This window comes from Bos indicus, chromosome 12 (assembly GCF_029378745.1).
Source record: "Bos indicus isolate NIAB-ARS_2022 breed Sahiwal x Tharparkar chromosome 12, NIAB-ARS_B.indTharparkar_mat_pri_1.0, whole genome shotgun sequence".
Lineage (NCBI taxonomy): Eukaryota > Metazoa > Chordata > Mammalia > Artiodactyla > Bovidae > Bos > Bos indicus.
In genome coordinates, this window is record NC_091771.1 from 35,388,186 (window position 1) to 35,407,573 (window position 19,388).

The 19,388-nt window shown below is 38.6% G+C and overlaps 1 protein-coding gene across 6 annotated transcripts in view; it reads left to right on the top strand.

The window, feature by feature from the left end:
• Window positions 1-19,388, top strand: part of ZDHHC20 (zinc finger DHHC-type palmitoyltransferase 20) — a 59,140-nt gene that overhangs the window by 34,385 nt on the left and 5,367 nt on the right. For 4 of the 6 annotated variants that reach the window (XM_019971512.2, XM_070800293.1, XM_019971514.2 and 1 more), the window contains exons 5-11: window positions 2,728-2,797; window positions 3,849-3,881; window positions 4,483-4,603; window positions 12,409-12,541; window positions 12,907-13,033; window positions 16,894-16,983; window positions 18,369-18,484. In XM_019971512.2, the coding sequence (XP_019827071.2) occupies window positions 2,728-2,797; window positions 3,849-3,881; window positions 4,483-4,603; window positions 12,409-12,541; window positions 12,907-13,033; window positions 16,894-16,983; window positions 18,369-18,484 (690 nt within the window). Of the gene's footprint in view, window positions 1-2,727; window positions 2,798-3,848; window positions 3,882-4,482; window positions 4,604-12,408; window positions 12,542-12,906; window positions 13,034-16,893; window positions 16,984-17,971; window positions 18,017-18,368; window positions 18,485-19,388 lie in introns of all 6 variants that reach the window. The other 2 variants (XR_011569761.1, XM_019971513.2) reach the window with 2 other exon arrangements.

Sequence of the window (19,388 nt, forward strand, 5' to 3'; positions counted from 1 at the left end):
TGAGGTCCCTAAAGTCCCTGAGTGGCAAGGTCTGGGATTCACACCTTATCTTCTGACTGCAGACAGTCTCTGCCCTTGAGCACTGTTTTATACTGCATTTCTACTGCTTAGAATCCCAAACCTTGGGTTTTTCCTTTTTATGGAAATAATACCATACATCCTTTAAAAAACAAAATATAGAACCACACATTATATGAAGTGGACCTTTCCTAGACCAGAGATAGTGAACGTGATGGAGCTGCCTGCACAGTGAGGGTGGCGACTTTCGCTAAATTCCTTCCTGTGCTATTTGAACCATGTGCTTAACAGAAGCAGAACCATGTGGACGTCTTATCTATTAAGGAAACAAAAACGAGGCTTCCTAAAACTCCCCTGTCCATGGTCTGGATATGGCCAGTGTTTCTCTCTGGCTCGTCCTGCACCGTTACCCGGGTCAGCTCTACTAAAACTCTGCTTCCTGCACTGTTCCCTGGGTCAGCTCTACTAAAATTCTTCCCCACTTTTTATTTTTACGTCTTTTTGTCTGCCTCGAATGATTGTTTTCTCTTCTCTAAATCTGTCAGTACTTTAAAATTTTAATTCGCTGTCTACCTCTTCAGCCGTTTCTGTTCACGTGAAAAAAAGTGAGTTTTACAGTCTTCTCCAAACTTCTCAGCTTCTTACCTTGTTGATCCCAGCTTGCTGTCTAGTGGTTGTCTCTGTTGTCCTACGACCTGACTCGGTCCTGCAGCTCTGACAGCTGGAGCTCCACCTGTCGTCCTAATACAGTGAGCACCTTGCCCCAGGCACTCAGTAGGCATTTGTGGGGTGAAGCTGTTCCTGGGTGTGTTCTCTGTAATGCCTGCTTATATATACACTTGAAAAATCTCCCTTTTCTCCTCTTCAGTAGTTTTCCCATTCTAGAAAATCCCATGGATGGAGGAGCCTGGTAGGCTGCAGTCTATGGGGTCACTAAGAGTCAGACAGGACTGAGCGACTTCACTTTCACTTTTTCACTTTCATGCATTGGAGAAGGAAATGGCAACCCACTCCAGTGTTCTTGCCTGGAGAATCCCAGGGACGGAGGAGCCTGCTGTCTATGGGGTCGCACAGAGCCGGACACAACTGAAGCGACTTAGCAACAGCAGAGCTTCACTTCATATTTTATCAGAAATAATATTATCATAACAATAATAATTGCTTTACTGAGAATTTGATAAGTTCCAGAAGACTTTTTTTTTTAATTTGCACAATAGTCCACTACACTTGATATTATTTGCACTTAACAAAAGCAGAAATTGAGTCTTTTAGCAAGTAAGTTACTATCAAGGTCACAAGGGAGTAAGTGGGAGAGAACCAGTGTGAATCATGGTAGCTGAGTCCGGCTGCCTCTGGACTTGGGGCTGCCCTGCCCATGCTCAGCTGTCCGCAGGCCTCTCCCTCTGGTGTCATCATTCTTGTCTTTTATGAGACTTTCATAGAGATCACTGACCTTTGTCTTTCCTTGGCCCTGTTTGCTCCTAATAATCTTGCTGCTTAAAAATTTCCAGCCAGTTTCTTCCTTCTGCTTGCAGGTGTACTTCAAAGTACATCTCCTCTTAAAAACAGCAACAGAGGTTAGGTTCTGATGTGTTCCAACTGCGACTCTGTTTTCTCTTCTCCATAATTGCAGGTCTCCTTGTAACTTGTCTGCACACTGGCCTCTTTTCCTTTCCAGCAGGTTCCAGGCAGCTGGCTTTCATTCTTCCTAACCAAGCTTTGTGGCTTTTTGTCAGTCTAGCTGCTTAAAAAACTTTCTTCTTTGTGCTTTTCTGTTCTAGTTGTTTTTGCATTCTTAAATGTTTATTCTTCCTCCTACACTTTTTAACCCTGCCTCACAAGGTGCTTTTGTCCCATTCTTTTCATATAGTTCCTTCAGCTGTTCTCAGCCATGGGATTCTGACACCACAATATTGTGGTATTTAGTTTACTGCGTCTCAGATAATTTGTTTTCTGAATAGTTTTCAGGGCTGAGTTAAACCTTTTTTTCATATGAGTTAGCAGACTCAAGGCTGTGGTCACCCTAGTGCTCACTTGTCAGGCGGCAGGGGATGGCAGCTGCACTCGGGGCCACACATTTACCATGTCTCCGAGTGAGGGTTTCAGAAGGGCACTGCCCAGCCCTCCCCCAGGGCCCCTGGAGACTGTCAGTGCTTGCATTCACCTTGGCATGTGTGCCCACTCGAGCTCCATTCTTGTACTTCCTCCAGCTTCCAAAGGGCAGTGGTTCCTGAGTGACCTGTTGTCCAAATTCAAGCCAGACAAAACCTAACACCTTGGGGTGTTAGGAGGGAAGTCTGTCGTGTTCAACTGTATATTCTCAGCATGAAGCAGTGTCTGTCTCAGAACAGAGACTCTGAATGCTTGTTGAAGAGCAAGAAAAACAACATAACCTTCCTCCCATACCCACCCCCTCACCCCATCAAGCTCATTTCTGTCACTGGCAACATTATCCTTCTGGCAAAACACCCTGGAAACTGCAGTTTTTCTGATTGCTATGTTTACTTCAGTTTTTCTGTCTATTCAGTCATCTAAGACTCTTCAAAAATCTTCTCAAAAAGTCTGTTTAGTTATTGGTATTATTTTAAAATTGTCAGTTGTCAGTTTCCCAGAGTTGTTTATAAAAAATGAAAGCAAATTTTATAGTTGTATTAACTCAACTCTAAAACATATATCCTTCAACAACTTCCTTTTAATTCTTAAATGTAGCCGTCAGATATTGTGAAAGATGTCAGCTGATTAAGCCGGACCGTGCGCATCACTGCTCAGCATGTGACATGTAAGTGCTCCTTGTTGGCTGTCACTCAACCCAGGACCGGAACTGGTGTGGGGAGGACAGGGGGAGAAACTTGCCCAGGACACTGCCTTGGCTCCTGGTACTGCTCTGTATGCAGAGCTGACAGGAATCCATACACAAGCCAGAACACTCGCTGCAGTCACCTCAGATGACAGTTCCTGCACCACTTGGATCTTTAAGTATGTGTACTACTTCTGCTTATATTTAAATGTAATAGATGAGCAAGTAAGTAATACCCCCATGAGAAAGACAAACTATTTCCTGAGTTAAAAAGACCATGACAGTTTTCTTGCTTTTATTATTAATGTTGGTATTAAAACCTAACAGACCACAAAAATACTACTTTCAGTTACCACCTGTGAAGTTATTCCCCCTAAAATGTGAAAGATTTTATCTCTTACGCTCTTGTGAGAAGGTGGTGTGTTGAAAGAAAGATTCTTAGTGTGGGAATCCCAGTGAGTCCTTGAACTTCAGTGAGGCAGGCCATTTGATTTTACTTATTGTCTAACTTTATGCAAATATACATTGCATATACTGATGGAGGGACAAATGTGGGGATTTTTTTTTCTGATTATAAAATACAGTGGTTTCTATACATGGGATAGAATTGTAATAAATCTGTGGGAAGATGGACTACCTACAAACCCATTCATTGAACACTGTTTGTTTCCAAAGTTGCGTTTTTATGACTTGCACATGTTTAAAATAATTTTCCCTTTTGTCTTCCTCAGCTGACTCTGTAAACTACATCAGCTACTGTTCCAAGTGCTATATGCATCTTATCTGTGTATTACTACAGTGTTGCTTGATGTAGTTCAAGGCAGCTGGCCATGTTCAGCTCAATTCTCAGTATGAAAAATCACTGCCTCTTACCTATGTGAAATAACAGAAATTATCTCTAACCTAATTCTACTGGGTTGGTTTTCCTAAGATGTGAAAGGGAAAATTTTAAGTCCCTTAAAAAAAACGGAAATCAAATTAGAATTAGTGGAATTTTTCTATATGGATTTTCTTCTGCTCGTTTGTTTCTTAGGTGTATTCTTAAGATGGACCATCACTGTCCTTGGTACGTATGAAACACAAAGGAGATGACATGAGGTGGGGAAGTGGGAAGGAGGGTATTTATTTAGAGTGATTGATCTCAGTGTTCCTAAATTTTGAAGGCCAATTTAATTACTCATAGATACCAAGACTGATGTAGTTTTATGTTTCTGTTTACATGTTTTTCTTTAAAATATATTCTGGTGTTATTAACCCAAAAAATTGTATAAGAATTAACATTGAAATTCCAAATTCTTACAGAATTAATTTAAAACACACATCCACAATTAAGACACTGCCCCTTTCTTCTCAAATGAACCATTTATAGTTATAATGATTTTATGGGTTTTGATATGTCCTATTTGTTTTCATCATGATTTAAAAAAAAAAAACAAAAACAAATTTACCACCTTGGCCATTTTTAAGTGTACAAGTTCAGCAGTGTTAAGCATGTTCGCATTGCTTTGCAACCAGTGTCCAGAGCTGTTTCATCTTGCAGAACTGATACTCTGTCCCCATTAAAGAGCTCCCTGCTCCCCTCCCGAAAGTCCCTGGCAGACACCATTCTAGTTTTGTTTCTCTGAGTTTGTCTTGTTTTTACAATGTGATTTTGTTTATTCTTCTAGGGTGAATAACTGTGTGGGATTTTCTAATTACAAATTCTTCCTGCTCTTTTTATTCTACTCTCTGTTATATTGCCTTTTCGTGGCTACAACAGTTTTACAGTACTTCATAAAATTTTGGACGGTAAGTCTTTTTTCTATCTTAAAACATGTATTTAAGATTTTTAAGATGGTATTTCATAAATAATTCTTTCATTCTGTATTATAAGTAGACAATACTTAATTGTACTAGTTAGAATTTATAATGGCTCAGAAGACAAATGGGGTTAAAATTTCCCTTCCTATATACATGTTTATTTGTGAATAAATGAGTATTACACAGAACATAGTTTCTTTTAGTAATTCAGACTGCTTTCAACAATACTGTCTTAACAATGGGCTATCAATTTTAGGGAAGTAGTTCCTTTCTTTGAGTTGATGAGACTTACTGAAGTTTTTACAGTAATAAAATTGAAACTCCCAGCCTCAGATAACCATTAATCTGTTTCCTGTGTCTATAGATATTAATCATTTTCCTATTGTGAGAGGCAAATGTTTTCCCATTTTAATTGATGTCTTATAACTCCATTTTGTTTTTACTAAATCAGTTTTATATTTTTAAAGTAGTACTTTTTAATTATGATTTCTGGCTTTATTCTAGTCACTGTAAATTTATACAAATATTCATCCAACTTTTCTTCTAGCATTTTTTTTCCCCTTCATATAAGTCTTTGATTTTGAAGGTGGGGGTTATTGTGGTTAAAAGGTGCTTTTGTATTTACTCTTCTTAAAAACCCTATGAAGGTATTTTAAAATGTAGGTTTTATTTTTATTCAGGTGTGGTGAAACTGACAGATCAGGAAGTGATAACCTTTGAAAAGATAGCTTGTTACTCACAGTTCCAAGGGAGGGTTCCCCCAACACTACTCAGGCCCTCATGGGGAAGAACCAGAGTCGCTCAGGAAGTCGAAGGCACGAGGGCCAGAGCCTTCACTAGTGTCCATGGGAGAGGCACAGTGAGGTAGGGTGAGTGCACATAGGGTTAGCTAGTTTGAGTAACCTCAGTGGTCTCTGGGGCTCCAGGCAGTCCCTTGTTTGCTGTGAGTAGGGCTGGGTAGTACTACCCACTGGACTGTGAGAGCCAAGTAACCGGAGGTGTTTTGGAGTGTGGGCTCTGGACCAATTAGTTTGTATATAGTTTGAGAAGTACATTCCTTGCTGTCTCTTTAAGAAACGGATAGCCCTGGGAGAGGCACTCTCTCCCCAGTCAGCTAGAATCCAGATGCTCGAGGCACTGAGGCTGAAGAGAAGAAGAAAATATAGTTAATGCAGAAGGAGCTCTTATTTTTCCAGCTTTCAGAGTTGTAAACTGAGGTTGGAGAAGTTAGGTAAATAAAGTGAAGGTTGAATCAGTGCCAGATGAATGAAGTCCAAATTACAGAATGTTACATTTCTTTATCAGAAACTTCAGCAGTGTTTGCATGTAATGATTTGTTAATGAAAAAGTAAATATTGTCAAACTTTTTAAGATTCATGATGAGTAAGGAAAGACTAATAACTTAAGTCTGCTTTTCTCTTCATTCTTCAACAGTTACTATGTGCCAAGCACATATGTTCTAGGCACTTTGGATATATCAATGTACAAAGCAGACAAAGAATTCTGCCTTTGTAGAACTTACTTTTGAGAAGGACTAAACAAACAGTAACCATAGTAAATAAGGAAATTGTGTTGTATATTGGAAACTAAATGCTATGGGAAAAAAAGTAGATCAGAGTAAAGGACTTAGCAAGTGTGCGGGGCAGGTGGGTATAATAGGCAAGTTACAGTACTAAAAAGATTGATCACGGTAGACCTCAGTAAGAAGATTAGATTTGAGTGAGACTTGAAGGAAGTTAGTGGATATCCAAGAGAAGATTATTTGTGCACCCAACAAATGAGCACCTAAATATATAAAGTAAATATTAACAGAAGTAAAGGGAGAAATAAGAGAGCAAGACAGTAGACAGAAATAAAAGGTGAAAGTAAAGGGAGAAATAGCAAGATCACAGTAAGGGCCTTTGATCAGTGGATGGATCATCTAGACAAAAATGAAATAAAGAAGTATTAGACTTAAATGACACTTTAGTCCAGAGGGACTTAATGGACAGAGCACTCCATCCACAAGCAGCAGAATACACGTTCTTCTCAAGTGCACGTGGAACATCCTCTGCAATAGGTCACAAAACGTGTCTTGTCATTTTAGGAATATTGAAATGATAGCAAGCATCTTTTCTAACCACAATGGTATGAAACTGGAGATCAATTTTAAGAAAAATAAACTGGAAGATTCACACATATTTAGATTAAACAACATGCAGCTGAACAGCCATTTGGTTAAAGAAGGAATCAAAAACTATTGAGACAAATGAAAATGGAAATACAACATAAAAAAAGTCCTGGGATGCAGCAGAAGCAGTTCTAAGAGGGAACTTCATAGAGATAAACCTATGTTAAGAAGTAAGAAAGGATCTCAAATAACCTAACTTTACACCTCAAGGAACTAGAAAAAGAACAAAGCTACAAGTTCATAGAAGGGAGGAAATAACAAAGATCAGAGTGAAAATAAGTGAAATAGAAATTAAATAGGTAACTAAAACTAAGAGCTGGATTTCTTAAAGAATAGAGAGACCTTCAGCTGGTCTCACCAAGAAGAAAAAGAAAGAGGGGACTCGAAAGAGGAGACATTACAGCTGATAAATACAAAGGGTCAAAGGGACTTCTCTGAACAATTATATGCCAAATAATTGGACAACCCAGAAGAAATGGATAAATTCCTAGAAATGGACAACCTATGAAGACCAAATCATGAAGGAAGAGAAAATCTGAACAGACTGATTAATAGTAAAGAGATTGACTAATCAAAACCTCCAAAAGTCCAGGACCTGTGGCTTCACAGGTGAACAGCCTACACTGATCCAACTCACACTCTTTCCGAAAGTAGACAGGAGAACACTTCCAGGCTCATTTTATAAGGTCAATATTATCCTAACACCAAAACCAGATGAGGTCACCACAAGAAAATTGCAGGCCAAAATGCCCATTGAACATAGATTTTTAAAAATCCTCAATAAAATATTAACAAGCCAGATTCAACAATACATTAAAAGGACCACACACACCCTGATCAAGTAAGATTTATTCCAGGGATGCAAGGACGGCTCAGCATCTGTAGAGCAGTATGTGTGATACACCCCATTAACAAAATGAAGGATAAAAATTATATAATCATCTCAATAGATACAGAAAAAGCATTTGACAAAATTCAACATCCACTTATGGTAAAAACTGTCAACAAAATTAGTATAGCGGGGACGTACCTCAGTTTAATGCCATATATTGACAAGCCTACAGTTGACATCATACTCGGTGGTGAAAAGCTGACAGCTTTCCTTTCATATCAGGAACTAGACCAGGACACTCACTCTTGCCACTTTTATTCAACGTAGTATGGAAGGTCTTAGCCAGAGCAGTTAGTCAAGAAAAAGAAATGCATCCAGATATGAAAGGAAGAAGTAAAGCTGTGTCTGTGTGCAGAGGACATATTATGTTAGAAAATCCTAAAGACTCTACCAAAAAAAGAAACCTGTTAGCTAATAAGCAAGTTCACTGAAGTCGTATGATACAAAACCAATGTACAAAAATCAGTTGCATCTCTGTATACTAATAACAAATTTTTAGAAAGAGAAGTTAAGGAAACAGTCCCATTTACAATTGCATCAGAAAGAATAAAATACCTTGGAATACCTTTAACCAAAAAGATGAAAGATCTATACACTGGAAAGTATTAGCCAGTGAGGACAACAACTGAAGAAGACCCAAATAAATGGAAAAATAATCTGTGCTCATGGATTGGAAGAATTAATAGTGTTTATTTTTTAATATTATTTAAAATATTAATACTATATATAAATACTACCCAAAGTAATCTGCAAACTCATTGCAATCCCCATTAAAATTCCAGTAACGTTTTTCCAGAAGTAGGACAACCCTAAAAGTTGTATGGAACCACAAAAGGCTGCAAATGACAAAAACAGTCTTGAAAAAGAACAAAAGTAGAGGTATTTCGCTTCCTATATTACACATCTGTAGTAATCAAAGCAGTATATTATTGGCATAAGAACAGACACATAGATCAGTGGAACAGAATAAGAGCCCTGAAATCAACCCAAGCATCAATTAATTTATGACAGGGAGCCAAGAATATACAATGGGAAAAAGACAGTCTGTTCAGTAAATGGTGTTGGGAGACCTGTACAGCCACATGTGGAATAATGAAACTGAGCATCAGTCCTCCATCATGGACAAAAGTCAGCTCCTAAAGACTTGAACGTGAGAGCTGAAATTGTAAATCTAGAAGACACGGGGGCGAGCTCCTTGACATCAGCCTTGGCAGTGACTTGTGTGGATTTGACACCAAACATAAAAGCCACAAAAGGAAAGAAAACTCAACAAGTGAGACCACATCAAACTGAAAGCTTCTGTATAGAAAAGGAAACTATCAACAAAATAAAAAGCCTACTGGATGGAAGAAAATATTTGCAAATTATGTATCTGATAAGGGGTAATATCCAAAATGTATAAAGAACTCACAGCTTGATAGCAAGAACAAGACAAAACAGCCAGATTTAAATGGTCAGAGGGTCTGAATAGACCTTTCTCCAATGAAGACATACAGATATTCAACAAATGCAAGAAAAGATGCTTAGGATTACTAATCATCAGGGAGATGCAAGTCAAAACCACAGCAGTGGGATTTCCCTGTGGGTTGCAGTAGCTAAGACTCCACACTTCGAATGCAAGGGGCCCGGGTTTGATCCCTGGTCAGGAAACTAGGTCCCACATTCTTCAGCGAAGAGTTCACATGTCACAACTAAAGATCCTGCGTCCCACAACTAAGACCTGGCACAGCCAAATAAATAACTGAAAGTATTTTTTAAAAGCAAGGTATCACCTTATACCTGTTAGAATGGCTAATAACTAGTTTTGACAAAGATTGGGAAAAAAAAGAACCCTTGTGTGTTGGTGGGAATGTAAATTAGTGCAGCTATTATGAAAAATGGTATGAGGAGTCCTCAGAAAATTAAAATTAGAACTGTTGTATCACATGATCCAGAAATTCTGCTTCTGGGAACATATCCAGAGGAAACGAAATCACTGACAAAGATACCTGCACCCCTGTGTCACAGATTATTTACAACAGCCAAGACAGGAAAACACTGAGGTTTACATTGGTGGATGAAGAACTTGTGATATAAATATGCCGTGGAGGACTTCACTTTTAGTTCAGTGCATAAGAATCCGCCTGCCAATGCTGGGGACAGGGGTTCAATCCCTGGCTCAGGAAGATCCCACGTGCCATGGAGCAGCTAAGCCCGTGTGCCACAACTGCTGAGCCCATGTGCTGCAGCAGTTGAATCCCACACATCTAGAGCCTGTGCTCCCCAGCCAGAGAAGCCACCGCAAATGAGAAACCTGTGTACTACAGTGAAGAGTAGCCCCCACTCACTGCAGCTAGGAAAAGTCCATGCACAGCAGCAAGGAGCCGGCACAATCAAGAATAAACAAAATTTTTAAAATGTGCAGTGGAATATTCTTCTACCATAAAACAAGGAAGTCTTGCCATTTATGACAACTCAGATGGACCTTGAGGGTGTTATATTAATTGAATCAAGTCAGAGAAAAACAAATACCATATTATCTAACTTATACGTGCAATTAAAAAAAAGCCTCATAGACAAAAAGAACATTTTGGTGGTTGTCAGAAGTATGGGGTAGAGGATGGGTAAAATGGGTGAGGGTGGTCAAAATAAGTCTGGAGATGTAATGTCCAACATGGTGACTGTAGTTAATAAGTATATTTGAAAGTCTTTAAGAGTTAGAGTTGGAAAGATCTCATCAGAAGAAAAAAGATTCTGTGACTGTGTGGTGTTGGACGTCAGCTAGACTTCTGCAGTTATAGATGTGTATGGAATCGTTATGTTGAGCTCCTGAAACTAATGGAATGTCATGTTAGGCCTCAGTAAGAAGGTAATAGTTGACAAAGATATGACAGAACTTAATGGATATCTGAGAGAAGAACATCTCAAACAGAGGAAGCATGTATACTTTAGAGTCAAGGCCTAAGAGGAGGAGCCAGTGCCAGGAGGCTCGTCTTGTGAGGCTGAGCCAGAGGGAGGCTGGTGCAGCCTAGGAGGAGGCCTGAGGGGAAAGGGCCTTCAGGGGTGTTGCCAGGGTCAGAGTGGGGAGCAGAGGAATGAGGCCATCTGACTTCCTCAGGGCCCCTCTGGTTGCTGTGCAGGAACTAGACCACATGGTAGGTGAGGGCACCTTTCCCAAGGCTACTGCCCACCAGTGAGGTGGGACAGAAGGAACCAGGTCTGGTTTTCAGAAACCATTCATCAGAAGTTTTTTAAAAAGCTATGTGCTAAGCAAAATTAATTTTATTCTTTCCTGGATACAAATCTATTTTAAAAATTTCGTGGAAGGGTATGTAAAGTGTACCCTAAATGTGCTTGGAGAGCGGAATGTCCTTGTCTTTTGTGTTTTCTTGAGAAAATGTCATCAATGACATTTAAAGAGCAACAACTTGGTGACCCTTTGAGACTTGAAAGGTTTACACAATAGTGCGCAGGATAATTTTGTGTAAAAAGTGGTTTCTTAATACACTGTCTCTATTTGTACAAGCTTTGCCGCAGGAAATCTACAGAGAGTTGTCCAAAGGTAAAATACATTATTGCCATGACATTCTTGCCATCTTTTTTTGTGACATTTATAGTGAATATGTGTAATACTCATTTGCTTCTCAAGATGGGGGAGATAGAAGAATCACTTGTATTTAAAAGGAGTTGTGTTTCCTCTATAAGACAAGAAGAAAAGATGGGTGTCAGAAATAGCTAACGCTAAAAACCTACCACTTAGCCTGGCTTCCCTGGTGGCTCAGATGGTAAAGAATCTGCCTGCAGTGCAAGTGATGTGGGTTTGATTACTGGATTAGGAAGATCTCCTGGAGAAAGGAGTGGCAACCCACTCCAGTATTCTTGGCTAGAGAATTCCATGGACAGAGGAGGCTGGCGGGCTACAGTCCATGAGCTCACGAAGAGTCAGACACGACTAAGCAGCTAACATTTTGACTTCACTAGCCTATGAACAGTGTTTAAGTCAAGCAGGAGCAGCTCGTGTTCTTTGAGGCTGTGGTTGGCCTGTTCTGTGAGAGTGACTGCCCAAGGCGTCGTCTTCTCCCCTTGCTAGATCCCCACTTCTAGGTGAACATGTGCTTCTGTTGAGATGAATATGACCATTGGGATAGGTAATGGAGTTGCTGTTTTCATTCACTAGTACCTTGTGGCAAATTTATATACCAGAATTGGGAATTACCAGGAAAGGCTCTGTAGGAATGCGCAGGTAGGCATGGAAGCAGCTCCAGGGAAGCCTGTTCCCAGTATGTTTATTCCAAGAACAGAGACTAGGGAAGTCCAACGAGAGCTTTATCACAGCTAGCTTCTGGTTAGCAGCATACATAACTACCACAAGCAAATATTTTAGCTTAGATGGAGAAAACCCTCATGTATCCTAGATTTGGGGGCAAGCTTAAATATATGTATAAACTGTAAAAGAAAAATGTTGAGTAAAACGTTCATCTTTTTATTACTGAAAGTGTTGCTAAAATTTAAGAGCAGTTTTTAAAGTGACTCTTCCTGACATGTAAGCAAGCCCCTTTGGTAATACCAGCTCTCTGCTTTGGGACATGTTGCTTTTGGATGTATTATCTAATTTATTTTATTACTTCTCATACCTGGCTTTTTTTTTTTTTTTTTGGTGAATTCAACAGTCATTAAAAAGAATCAAATAATAAGATTACATTTTAGAGGTTGACTATTCTCGAAAGTAATTCGTCTCTTCTCTTTCCTCAGAATGAACTCACAGATACACGTGCAAAATTCCACGTACTTTTTCTTTTCTTTGTGTCTACGATGTTCTTCATCAGCGTATTGTCACTTCTTAGCTACCACTGCTGGCTAGTTGGAAAAAACAGAACAACCATAGGTAAGTAGGTTACATAAGAACTTTAGAACTGTGCCATAAGCCACACAGTAGGAAGTTCATACATAATGAGTGAAGTTGCAAGAGATAGAATATATATATATATATATATATATATATATATATATATAAGGTATATTGAACATACTTCAGTAGATTTTATAAAGGTGATGAAGTATTCAGAGGTTATATGTTTTCCCAGAAAAGTTTTAGAAACTCATTTTTAAGTGTTACAAATATAGTATTTATTTTAAATTATATTTATAGTTTTTGATATCAAAGACATAAAGAAAAAAAAATTGGTACTTTTCTTCCATCTTATAATTTTCAAATAAGTTAACTCTTCTTTTTTAAATATACCCAAACAGAATCATTCCGTGCACCCATGTTTTCATATGGAGCTGATGGAAATGGTTTCTCACTTGGATGCAGTAAAAACTGGAGACAAGTCTTTGGCGATGAAAAGAAATATTGGCTGCTTCCAGTATTTTCAAGGTAGCTTCTAAAATGCGTGTCTCAGATATTATGGAATCTATGACAGTCTCTCTCTGGTTACATGTCTTAGGATTCAGAAAATCCAGTATATTATGACATTATGAGCCTTGAGAATGAAAACTCAGAATATCTTGATTACATAAGTATTTTGTTTTTCATATTTCTTTATGGATAAAGGAGAGTTTGGGCATATATTTTAGTGAGAATTAGGGGGAAAAAAAGATGATTCATAGAAAATAATAATCACTCCATATCCTTCAAAATGAAAATAAGTTTTTGAAGTGAAGAATCATAAGAATGTATTAGCCATATCTTCAGAGATTTTTCCAGTTCAGTTCAGTTCAGTCGCTCAGTCGTGTCCGACTCTTTGCGACTCCATGAATTGCAGCACGCCAGGCCTCCCTGTCCATCACCAACTCCTGGAATTCACTCAAACTCACGTCCATCAAGTCGGTGATGCCATCCAGCCATCTCATCCTCTGTCGTCCCCTTCTCCTCCTGCCCCCAATCCCTCCCAGCATCAGAGTCTTTTCCAATGAGTCAGCTCTTCGCATGAGGTGGCCAAAGTACTGGAGTTTCAGCTTTAGCATCATTCCTTCCAGGTTATATAATATGTTGTATCTTAAATCAAAGAAGACCCAACACATAATGCAGTTTTTACCTCAAATTTAAATGAGAATATGTGCTCAAAATGATTCATAATTTCCTTTTCTCCCAAATTTTCAGCCATCCTATGCCATCCATATACAAAAGTCATTATAAAAAAGGAAAAAGTATTTGAAATTCAAGTACCATATTTATAAGTGCTGTGGGTTCCTTTTTCTTTTTTCCCTTAATTAACCGTATTGCTTATTATTTGCTTGAAAATGACATATTTGCCTTCTTTTTCTTTTTTGCCACACTATGTGGAATCTTAATTCCCTGATCAGGGACTGAACCTGGGCCCTGGCCGTGGAAGTACAGAGTCCTAACCATTAGACTCCCAGGGAATTCCAAATTGCCTTCATTTTTGAAAGGCATTTTTGCTTGGTATAGAATTGTAGATATTGCTTGCATTTTTTCTGATGAGAAGTTTATGGATATTATCTTTTTTCTATTTGTGTAATATGACTTTTTTCTCTGCCTGTGTTTAAGATTTTGTTTACCTCTAGTTTCATACAATTTGTTTATCAGTAGTTTCATGCAAATAATGTCATTTTCTTCATGATTCTTGTGTTTAGGATTGTTGAGCTTCTTGGTTCTGTAACTTAAACTTCCATCAAATTTGGAAAAATACCTTTAACCACTGTTTCTTCAAGTATTTCTTCTGCCACCCCCTTCCCACATCACTGTAGGGGCTTCAGCTGCATGTCTGCGGCCAGCTGGGGTCTCTGCCTCAGCTCACTGGTGGGCAGCTCACTTCTCGTTCAGTCTTCTTCCTGTATTTCACCTTGAAGTGCACCAGTCTCTTCTGTGTGTTTTATCTATTTTCTCTCATATTCAGGTTTTTCCACTCTGACAGACTTATTTTTTAAGGTTATTTTCTCCTAAACAGAAATTTCAGTGTTGGCAGTTGGTTTTTTTGGCTCGTGTGTTTTTTTTTCTCTTCTTTAAAGATGTTGTTCCTTTATCCTCTGGCTTATGCTGTTTGTGTCAGTAAATCAGCCTCCCTCTTATTAATACCTTTATTCTACTGTTTGTACAGCCACACCTCAGTGATAGTGCAGGTTTGATTCCCAGCCCCCACATAAAGCAAGTATCACAATAAAGTGAGTCATACGAATTTTTTGGTTTCCCAGTGCATATAAAAGCAATATTTACACTAACTATAGACTGTTAAGTGTTTGATAACATTATGTCTTTTTTAAAAAAGGACAATGTACACACTTTGATTTAAAAATATTTTATTGCTAAACACTGCTAATCATTATCTAAGCCTTCAGCAAGTCATGATCTTTTTGCTAATGGAGGGTTTGAAATATTCCAAGAATCACCAAAATGTGACACAGAGATGCAAAGTGAGCAAATGCTGTTGCAAAAAATGGCACTGGAAGACTTGCTCAGTGCAGGGTTGCCTCAAGCCTTTAATTTATAAAAATCACAGTATCTGCCAAGAGCAGAATGAAGCACAATAAAATGAGGTGTGCCTGTAAATTACTCTGTCTCTCTCCCCCTCTGGCTCCTTAAGATTCTGTCTGAATCACTGGTTACAAGTGGTTTGCTTATTATGTTCTTCTGTATGCGTTTCCCTATGTTTATCCTCTTTGGAGTTCATTAGGCTTCTTGGATCTATAAATTTTTAAGTTTTCATCAAGTCTGAGTAATTTTGATATAATTTTCTATTGTTTTTGCTGCCTGCTTCCCTCTTCCTGTGCCCTCCCCCCACTAGCTTTTCAGGTTCTTCTTAAACATTCCTTGAGACCCACTGGTTGTTGCTGTTGTCCCTCTCTTTCCTCTTCCATCTTTCTTCTTTCTTTGCTTCAGGTTAGATAGTTTCTACTATCACATGTCTGTGAGTTCACTGATCTTTTCTTCTGTAATGTCTACTGTTAAACTCATCTAGTGAGGTTTTTTATTTCAGATTTTAGATATATATATATTTCAGCTTCAGAAGTTCTATTTGGTTCTTTCTTCATATCTTACATTTCTCTTCATTTAAGTCTATGTTTCAGATTTTCATGGTCATTTCTAAACCTTTTCTGTTAACTTTTTTTTAATGCTAGTAATTTTTGACTGGATGGTGGACATTTCGAATTCTGAGTATTTAAAATTTGTCCTTAAAGAATGTTGGATTTTGTTTTGGCAGACTGTTAAGTTACTTGAGTTTCAGCTGAGTCCTCCTGAGGCTTGTTTTAACCTTTGCTAGGTTGGTGTAGAATAGTGTTTTCTCTCAGGCAAGTTAATCCTACAACAGAGGTGAGAGCCCACTGGGGTCCCCGCCAGATCCTGGTGTTCAGTGCGGTCTCTCTGCTCTGGCGGGTCAGCGTGGACACTGGCAGTGTGCTGCGGCTCCAGTGTGCAGTTGCTCTTTTCCCAGATTCACACGTGTGGCTGAGAATTCATCTCAAGGCTCAAGTAGATCCCTGTGCAGATTCATGGAGCCCTTTATCTGCACATCTTCCTCTTGCTCAGCTCTGTCCCCTCAGCTCAGTGAGACCACCTTGCCCTGTTTGCCAACACAACCCCTCCGCACCCCTACCCACTGGTGCTCAGGCTCTGGCAGAAACTGCGACTCCTTGGCTGGCTTCACTTCTCTTAGACACCACAGTTCTGTGTGGCCTGTTAGGAAAACAGTTGTCTGTCAGCTGTTTGAAAGCAGGTCAAATCTTCCCATTAATCCATCTTGGCTGGAAGTGGAACTCCCTACTGGACACAGTTTTGATGTTTTAAGAATGTGGAAATGAGGCATAGCTGTACTTTTTTAGATTTTCTTTTCTTTTATTCAGTGATATATCCCTAACATTTAAAATGTTACTTAGACCATCCAATAAATATTTGTTTAATGAATGTTGTTGAATGAATGAATATATGGAATTTACATCTTGAATTTTAATTTGAGCATCTGTGATATCTTAAATGATTGTAACAGGCAAGTCAGTTATCCAGATGTTTGAATCTATTGTTTAAGTTATCATAACTTTACATCATAATTTTAATAGTCATAGAAGATATTGTTTTTAATTGCATGTAAATTATAAAAGAAAGACTTCCTCAGTGAAGTCTAATAACCCTCTGAATTAGAAATCTTAGAAATTATTCTCTGAAATGACAAGTTACAGTAATCTCTTTATACCATGCTTCTGAAAAATAGGTGTTAAATTTGACCACTTTGATTTAACTTGACATGATTAAATTATCACTGGTATTTTTCATTATTGCAGCCAGGGTGACGGCTGCAGTTTTCCGACTCGCCTTGTGGGGACGGATCCAGAGCAAGCTTCTGTCTCAAACCAAAGTGAAAGTGCCAGAAGGTGTGCTTCTTGTTGTTAAGTTTTTCAGAATTCATTGTAAAGCAATCTGTGTGTGTGTGTGTGTTACACTTAGATAAATACAGTAGAAATGTGGCAAGCCGGCAGAGACAGGAAAGATAAATTCTGTTCAGGTTTTTAACTGAGGGTCAATGTATGCATACAGCTGATATGTTTAGGGTAACCATTCAAACTGGAACACTTTGAGAGTAAGAAAATGAATGCCTGCTGTTAGTAGTTGGGCCAAGACAGGCTCGTGTCACTGGAAGTGTCTGGGCAGAGAAGGAATCACAGCTCCCCCACCTGTGCTACGTCTTCCTGGAAACAGAGACTCTTTTGAGATTTGATTATGTTGGTTTCTATCAGTTACATTTTCAAAGAAGTTAGTCATTGTTCTATTCTCCATTTTATTTTGATAAACAGATTTTAACTGGACTGTGAAAATAATATGAATGAGGACTCAAAAATACAAATACAAAATTTTTTCTTATTCATCTTAGAGGAAATTTTCTCAAGAGTTTGTATGGCAAGCACACTGATTCATAAATTCAGAGAAATAGTTCATTTTAGATTAAAGAAGATAGAGGTACCTCTGTCAAAGTGAAACACTTGAAATGTATTTACTCCAGAAATAAACTGTGGGGGATAAGGGGTCATTGATTACTTTTGTTAAAACATGGGCCTTAGAACCTAGAACCTAAGGCCTTGGTACCTCACAGCTCTAACAGTTACTGTGGGCCTGTGGGCCTTAGACAAGTTAGTCTGAGCCTCAGCTGCCAGCTCTGTGAAAGGAGGATTCATCCTATTTCCAGGGTTGTTGTGAAGCTGGCGATTATGAAAGCACCTAGCACAGTGTCTGGCCCATAGTGCATACCCCAAAATATTAGTTCCCTTTTCTTCCTTCTTGTGTTCCTCCACCCCTTCCCTCCCTGGATCTCGTAGCTAGAAAAATAAGTCTGCACTGAATCACTGAATCATTTTTCCCCCTTAGATCTATACTGCAGAGGTAGAAAGCAGAAAACTTGGGAAATGACAGGTAATTTTTTGTCCTGGCCACAGACCTAGATCCTCACCTGTTCTGTGCTACCTTACAGCTCTTGATTAACATTAACATGTTAAACACATTTCAGATTGGCCTCTGAAGCTGTTTTTCTTTTGCCTAATTGTTTTCATTGGCAGTGCTGAGTACAGATTCTTGGGTCTAGGGAGCCATTTAATTGGGGGTTGGGGGCATATTTTTCTTTTGAAGATGGAATTTTTTCAGAGTGCTGAGATCTCATGCGTTGCCCTTACGTATTTAGGAAAAGGAATACTAATTTGCTGCTTATTAATTAAATACCCTTAATCGAGCATTAAACTCTTTACTGAATGATTTGCTGTTCTTTCAGTATTGGCTCAAATCAGCCCTTTCCTATCAAACCGCTTAGTGAATCAAAAAACCGCCTGTTGGACAGTGACCCTCAGTGGCTGGAGAGTGGATCTGAAGAAGGTGTTGGCGGATCAGGTAATATTTGTCATCTGAAAACATTACTTCATCTGCTTAAAATTAAAACCACCAGACTTAATAAATGTGGAAAAAGCAAAATACACTATGTGATATTTTAAAATACTAAAATATTTGAAACTTTTTAATAAAATGTCTACTTTGTAGGCTGTTAGTGTTGACTTGGAGCTTTCACGGAAGCGAGGGTTCAGTGAGAAGTGTAGTGACTGCTGCTGTGTTTTTGGTTCACAGTTTTTTGTTTTTCTTTGTTGTTATCCAGCCATGTATTTCATCACCTCAGATGTAGAAAGTTGTTTAGGCACAGTATTCTGGATAATGTTTAAACAAGGTTATTCTTTAGGGTCATAGTTTTTGCTTATTTGAAAATATTTTTTTTTTAAGTCTTTATTGAACTCGTTACAACTTTGCTTCTGTTTTGTTTTGGTTTTTTGGCCACAAGGCATGTGGAATTTTAGCCCCCGACCAGAGATCTAACCCACACCCCCTGCGTTGGGAGGTGAAGTCTTTAACCACTGGACCACGAGGGAAGTCCCCGAAAAGATAATAATTTTGGAATGCCTTGTACTCTTTGGCTGTCTTTTCTTAGTATAAAAAGAGTGCACTGAGTATATTTTAACCTTTTAGTGATGACTCTTAATCATTGCATGAATTTGTGGATACGTTCTAGAACAGTGGGTAAGATGGAAGTGGGATTTTGAGTCAGGCCTGGGTTTATAATAGGTAGTCTGACCATTTACTAGCTTTATACATATCTGTGGTTCTTAATAACACTAGTAATAATATTCTCCTGGCACTATAGGAAAATGGACATTCAGATCCATTTGTAACTAACAATCAATTTGTAACTAACTGTAGGAAAGAGCCTTGAAAACTTCTTGTCAGAATTTCTGACTTCTTGTTGATT